This window comes from Colobus angolensis, unplaced genomic scaffold (assembly GCF_000951035.1).
Source record: "Colobus angolensis palliatus isolate OR3802 unplaced genomic scaffold, Cang.pa_1.0 Scaffold199, whole genome shotgun sequence".
In the NCBI taxonomy this organism is placed as follows: Eukaryota; Metazoa; Chordata; class Mammalia; order Primates; family Cercopithecidae; genus Colobus; species Colobus angolensis.
In genome coordinates, this window is record NW_012115143.1 from 2678596 (window position 1) to 2685670 (window position 7075).

At 40.2% G+C, this 7075-nt stretch overlaps 1 protein-coding gene across 3 annotated transcripts in view; it reads right to left on the reverse strand.

The window, feature by feature from the left end:
- Window positions 1–7075, reverse strand: part of SPG11 (spastic paraplegia 11 (autosomal recessive)) — a 105697-nt gene that overhangs the window by 18159 nt on the left and 80463 nt on the right. For all 3 annotated transcript variants that reach the window (XM_011941181.1, XM_011941182.1, XM_011941180.1), the window contains exons 29-30: window positions 6058–6272; window positions 4554–5295 (exon numbers count right to left, since the gene is read on the reverse strand). In XM_011941181.1, the coding sequence (XP_011796571.1) occupies window positions 4554–5295; window positions 6058–6272 (957 nt within the window). The remainder of the gene's footprint in view (window positions 1–4553; window positions 5296–6057; window positions 6273–7075) is intronic.

The window sequence follows — 7075 nt, forward strand, 5'->3', positions numbered from 1 at the left end:
AAAAAAAAAAAAAAAAAAGATGCAAAAGTTAAAATCATCTGACAAAGAATTTAAAGCAGCTATAATACAAATGTTCCAATAAGCAATTCTGAATGCTCCTGAGACAAACAGAAAGATGCAAAGTCTCAGCAAAGAAACAGAAGATATGAAGAACAAAATGAAAATTCTAGAACTGAAAAATGCAGTTACATGCTGTATAACAATGTTTCCATCAACAACGGACTGCATATACAACGAGGATCCTGTAAGATTATAATGGAGCTGAAAAATTCCTATCACCTAGTGACATCATAGTCATTGTGACGTAGCACGATTACCTAATTTTTTAATAAATTTAGTGTAGCCTAAATGTACAGCATTTATAAAGTCTACAGTAATGTACAGTAATATCCTAAGTTTTCACATTTACCACTTAGTGACAACCAGAGCAACTTCTAGTCCTGTAAGCTCCATTAACGTTAAGAGCCCTTTACAAATTGTATTATTAAAAAAATTTTTTTTAGGCCAGGTGCGGTGGCTCACGCCTGTAATTCCAGCACTTTGGGAGGCCAAGGCGGGCGGATCATAAGGTTAGGGGATCGAGACTATCCTGGCTAACACGGTGAAACTGCGTCTCTACTAAAAATTCAAAAAATTAGCTGGGTGTGGTGACGGGCGCCTGTAGTCCTGCTACTGGGAAGGCTGAGGCAGGAGAATGGAACCCGGCAGGCAGAGCCTGCAGTGAGCCAAGATCTCGCCACTGCACTCCAGTCTGGGCGACAGACTCTGTCTCAAAAAAAAAAAAAAAAAAAAAATTTAAATGAAAATCTCCAATTGTTTATTTCCTGAAGCTAAAAAATCTTTATATCATATTTTTTTACTGTACCTTTTCTATGTTTAGATATGTCTAGACACACAAATACTTACCATTATGTTATAATCAACTACAGTACAGTAGCATGCTGTACTGGCTTGCAGCCCAGGAATGATAGGCTATATACCATCTAGCAGAGGTGTGTAGAAGTCTATACCACCTAGGTTTATATAAGTATGCTCTAAGATGTTTGCACAGTGATGAAATCACTCAACAATGCATTTCTCAGAATGTATCCTCATTGTTAATGCATGGCTGTAACTGAAATTTTAAAATCATAGAAATAAAATTCAAGAACAGAAATTATCCAATCTGAACAACAGAGAGAAAAAAAGTTTTAAAAAAACTGAACTGGCCAGGTGTGGAGGCTCACGCCTGTAATCCCAGCAGTTTGGGAGGCAGAAACGGGCATATCACAAGGTCAAGAAATTGAGGCCACCCTGGCCGACATGGTGAAACCTTATCTGTACTAAAAATACAAAAATTAGCTGGGTGTGGTGACGTGTGGCTGTAGTCCCAGCTACTTGGGAGGCTGAAGCAGGAGAATCACTTGAACCTGGGAGGCAGAGGTTGCAGCGAGCCAAGATCGCGCCACTGCACTCCAGCCTGGCGACAAAGCGAGACTCCGTCTCAAAAACAAACCAACACACAAACAAAAACTGAACAAAACTTCAAGGAATTATGAGATAATAAAAATTATATATTCATGTACTTGAAGTTCCAGAAGGAGAGGAGATAGGGTATGGTGCTAAGAAAATATTTGAAAAAATTATGGCTGATCACTACCCAAGTTTGGTGAAACACATAAACCTACATATTCAAGAAGCTCAGTAAACCCCAAATATATGAATAAAGCCAAAGAAATACATATCCAGTCACAATATAATCAAACTGCTGAAGACCAACAACAGAAAAAAACACTGACAGCTACCAGAGAAATATGCACTATTTATATAGATGAACAATGATTCAATTGACTGCAGATTTTTCATCAGACACCATGGAGGCCAAAAGGAAGTGAACATTTTCAAGTGTGGAAAGAAAACAACTAATTTTCTTATTTATTTTTTGAGACACAGGTTCTCACTTTGTTGTCCAGGCTGGAGTGCAGTGGCATGAACACGGTTCATTGCAGCCTTATCCTCCTGGGCTCAAGTGATCCTCGTGCCTTAGCCCCCCAAGTAGCTGGGACTGTAGGTATGCGCCACCACACCTGGCTAATTTTTGTATTTTTTGTAGAGACAGGGTTTTGCCATGTTGCCCAGGCTGGTCTTGAACTCCTGAGCTCAACTGATCTGCCTGCCTTAGCCTCCCAAAGTGTTGGAATTACAGGTGTGAGGCACTGCACCTGGCCTGAAAATAACTAATTTTCTATATCCAGCAAAACATCCTTTAGGAATGAAGGTAAGATAGAGACATTCTCAGATGATGAAAAACTGATTATTTAAAAAAAAAAAAAAAAAAAGGCTGGGCGTGGTGGCTCACGCTTGTAACCCCAGCACTTTGGGAGGCCAAGGTGGGTTTATTAAAACATATTTTTGGCTAAGAACAAAAACCTCATTGTTTAATGAGGTTTTCAATTTATGCAGAAGTAATAAAAGGCAAGTAGGATGTAAAGGGAGAAGAGTCAAGTGACCTACATGGTGGTAAGGTTCCTCCTACATTCCAGCTGAGGTGGTAAAATATTGATTCTAAGTATATACTGTGGAAAGTTAAGGATGTACATTGTCATCTCTAAAAAAACCAATTAAACTATACAAAGATGCATAGTCAAAATCACAATCAATTGAAATGGAAGACTAAAAAATGTTCAAATAACCCAAAAAGCAGAAGAAAAAGTTTCCCTTGAAAATCACAAAATGCTAAAATTCACCCGAGATGAGAAAGATAATCTGAATAGTCCTGTAATTATTTAAGAAACTGAATTTGTGGTTTAAAATCTTCCAAAATGGAAATCTCCAGTCTCAGCTAGTTTTATTGGTAAATTCTACTAAGCGTTTAAGGAAGAAATAACACCAGTTCTACACAATGTTTTCCAGAAAATAAAAGAGCAGGGAATACTTTCTAACTCATGAAACCAGCATTACCTTGATATAAAAACCAAACAGTATAAAAAAAGGCCGGGCATGGTGGCTCACGCCTGTAATCACAGCACTTTGGGAGGCCAAGGTGGGCGGACCACTTGAGGTCAGGAGTTCAAGACTAGCCTGGCCAATATGGTGAAACTCCGTCTCTACTAAAAATACAAAAAGTAGCCAAGCGTGGTGGTACACAACTGTAATCCCAGCTACTCGGGAGGCTGAGGCAGGGGAATCACTCGAACCTGGAAGGCGGAGGTTGCAGTGATCCGAGATTACGCACTACACTCTGGCCTAGGCAACAGAGTGAGACTCTGTTTCAAAAACAAAAACAGTACCATAAAGAAAATTACAGAATAACATTCCTCACGAACATAAATGTAAAAATCTTTAACAACACAGCAAATTGATTACAGCAAAAAATCAAAAAGAATAATGCACCAGGCCCAAACTGGATTTATTTAAATGGAGAATTCAAGGCTGGTCCAATATTTAAAAAATCAACTAATGTAATCTACTATATTAATACTCTAAAGAAAAAAAACCACATGATCAGATTAACAGATGCAGAAATAACATGACTAAATTCCAACTGATTCATGATAAAAATTCTCAGCAAACCAGGAATAGAGGGGAACTTTTTCAACATGATAAAGCCTATTTTCAAAAACCTACAGCTAATACCATACTTAATGATGAAAAGATCAAATATTTTCCCTTTAAGGTCAGTAAAAAGGTACAGATGTCGTCACACCACTCCTATCCAACATAGTACTGAAAAGCCTAGTCAGTGCAATAAAGCAAGAACAAGAAATAAAAGGCATACAGATTGGAAAGGCAGAAATACAACTCTATTTGCAGATGACACAAATGTCCACGTAGAAAATCTTGAGCAATCTATAAGAAATCTCCTAGAATAAGCAAGTTTAACAAAGTCATAGAGTATAAAGTTAACATAAAGAACACATTTCTGGCTGGGTGCAGTGGCTCATGCCTGTAATCTTGGCACTTTGGGAGGCTGAGGTGGGCGAATCTCCTGAGGTCAGGAGTTTGAAACCAGCCTAGCCAACATGGTGAAACCGGTCTCTACTAAAAACACAAAAATTAGCCAGGATTGGTGGTGGGCACCTCTAATCCCAGCTACTTGGGAGGCTAAGGAAGGAGAATCACTTGAACCTGGGAGGCAGAGGTTGCAGTGAGCCGAGACCACACCATTGCACTCCAGCCTAGGCGACAAGAGTGAAACACCATCTGAAAAAAACAAAAAACAAAAACAAACAAACAAAAAAACCCAAAAAGAAAAACAAAAAAACATATTTCCATATACTATCAATGTAAGACTGGAAACGATTAAATTTACAGATGTATAGAATACGTAGAATAAATTTCAGTGAACTAGCTACAAATCAGATAGATTCCCTTTAACTTTGAAACATAGCCAGTTTAAAAGACATAGGTCTTTCTATTTCATTGACTAGTTAATTGGCTAGTTTACAGATTACCTGGAAAAAAGTTGTTGTCCCCTTAACTTGGTATAACTATTCTGCCACAAGGGTCCCTTCCTGCTTGGAGATAGTGCTAACAGTGCCATTTAAGACTCTGGGCCGTGGACTCTTACTTACTGCTGTGGACTCTCCTTAGGGGAATGTCGGGTTCTTCCTCAAGCAGCTCAGCACTTTGTAGGAGAGCATGGATCTCCGGGTGCAGATCCTCCATACTAGCTTCTCCTGAGGCCAGTGCTCTGCAGTGCAACACCAAGGCGACATCTCGATTATAGAAATGAAAATACCGGCATACTCTACTTGCTTCATGCACACAGCCATCATCCAGTAGGCGCCCAATCAAAAAGTTTAGTGACTCCTGCTCTTTCCAATCCAGTCTATTCTCGCATGTCTCTTTGGATGGAAGGCTGTTAAGTTCTAAGTATTTTGATGTGTTCAGAGCAGCCAACTTGGAGAAGGAAAACTCCCTGGCTAAACTATCAAAGGAAAGTTCACCACTAGTTGAGATCTGTCGAGAAAATTTGGGCTCTGTTTCCTCCTGATTTCTTCCAAGAGTGTGCTGGGTGATGCGGCAGAGCCAGATCTGCTTCTCCAGCTCCTCCAGCTTGTCCAAGGGCACTACATCCTCTTGGGCAAGCCAGTGCCCTGCCAAAGTGAGCAGCAGATGGCGTTCCTCAATGCTGCTCCATCCAGCTGGGTGCTCACATGCCACATGGGCCTGAGTTGAGAAAAAGGAAGAAGCTGCTTTGCTTGAAATTGAATTTTTCTTAAAATTCTCATGGCATTTTTTCCAGAAGTCAATTCTTGCTTGTTTTAGTGACCACTGTTCAATGTGTTTTAGAATCTGCATTTCCTGTGTTATCTGTGAAATTTAACAAAGCAGATCTTAGCCTTTCTTAGATAAAGTATCATAAATGCTCACGTTCCCTAAGTATATCATACTTGTTTGTTTGGTTGGTTTTTTTTTGAGACAGGGTCTCGGTCTGTCACCCAGGCTGGAAAGCAGTGGTGGCGATCACAGCATATTGCCCAACCTCCTGGACACAAGAGATCCTCCCACTTCAGCCTCCCAGGGAGCTGGGACCACAGGTGTGTGCCACCATGCCTGGCTAATTTTTAATTTTTTGTAGAGACAGGGTCTCCTTATGTTGCCCAGGCTGGTCTTAAACTTCTGGGCTCAAGCAATCCTCCTGCCTTGGCCTCCCCAAGTGCTGGGATTATAGGCATGAGCCACTGCACCTGGCCTTATCATACTTGTTAAAACCAAATCAAATCAGAGAACAGAGATTTGGCTACAGATGACCCTGGATATTTTATCTGGAAAGTTATGGTATGAAAAACAATTCTTGATTGATCTCATGGAATGGGGTTTAAGTGGAAGCCCCCTTATATTTAATTCTATTCAAAGGAAAATAGTTGTAGCATATCCTACAAACTAATGTTGCATTTGCAGCACACATTTCTCAATAATGGGCATTGTAGGCTCATCCATTTCTGAAAGTAATGTGTGTGTCAAAAGTAAAAAAAAGCCTTATCTCCTATAAATTATATATCTCATTTGATTTACTGTTTACTGCTGATTTTAAAAGTTAAGATTTTAAATAACTTAAAAGACCAATGATACCTCTTTAATAACCAAGTTGTCCACAGGTAACTCAGCTAATTCTGCTACCCTCCTGGCCAAAGCGAACTGTCCGTCTGTCTGCAGTCTTTCCAAAATAGATTTACATTCATGCTGAAAATTTTCAATGCTGTAGTAGGTAATAATTATATGATTAATGGCTATGGATGTATCCTTCAAAATTTGGCAAAGGACATACAGCTTTTTCACATCTGGACCTGTGCCAAAGAGAAGAGGATATAAACATTCAGTCAATAAAATGCCACTACAGCATTTCAAGAGTAATGCAATATCGAGTGAAAATATACATGTTTAACATAGTAATGTGGTTAAAGGAAAAATAAAAAGCGAGTTTTCTGTTTTTTTTGGGATGGAGTCTCACTGTCACCCAGGCTAGAATGCAGTGGTGTGTGATCTTGGCTCACGGCAACCTCCACCTCCTGGGTTCGAGGGATCCTCCTGCCTCGGCCTCGTGAGTAGTAGGGACTACAGGCGTGCACCACCATATCTGGCTAATTTTTGTACTTTTAGTAGAGATGGGATTTCACCATGTTGTCCAGGCTGCTCTCAACCGTGCCCAGCCAAAAAAACCTATTTTTCTACTCTGGTTGACTAGCAAAGGAAGCCATAAGGTAGCTCCTGTGTACCAAAGACACCAAAAAAAATGGTCCAGAAAAATTGTTAGTGATAAAGTCTGACTGTACTTGCTTGTCATATAGTATGAAGTGTTAGACATTAATGGCTGGGCGCAGTGGCTCACGTCTATAATCCCAGCACTTTGGGAGGCAGAGGTGGGTGGATCACTTGAGGTCAGAAAAGACTGCCTGACCAATATGGTGAAACCCTGTATCTACTAAAAATACAAAAATTAACCCACTGTGGTGGCACACGCCTGTAATCCCAGCTACTCGAGAGGCTGAGGCAAGAGAATCACTTTAACCTGGGAGGCAGAGGTTGCAGTGAGCTGAGATGATGCCATTGTACTCCAGCCTGGGCAACAGAGTGAGACTCTGTCTCAAAA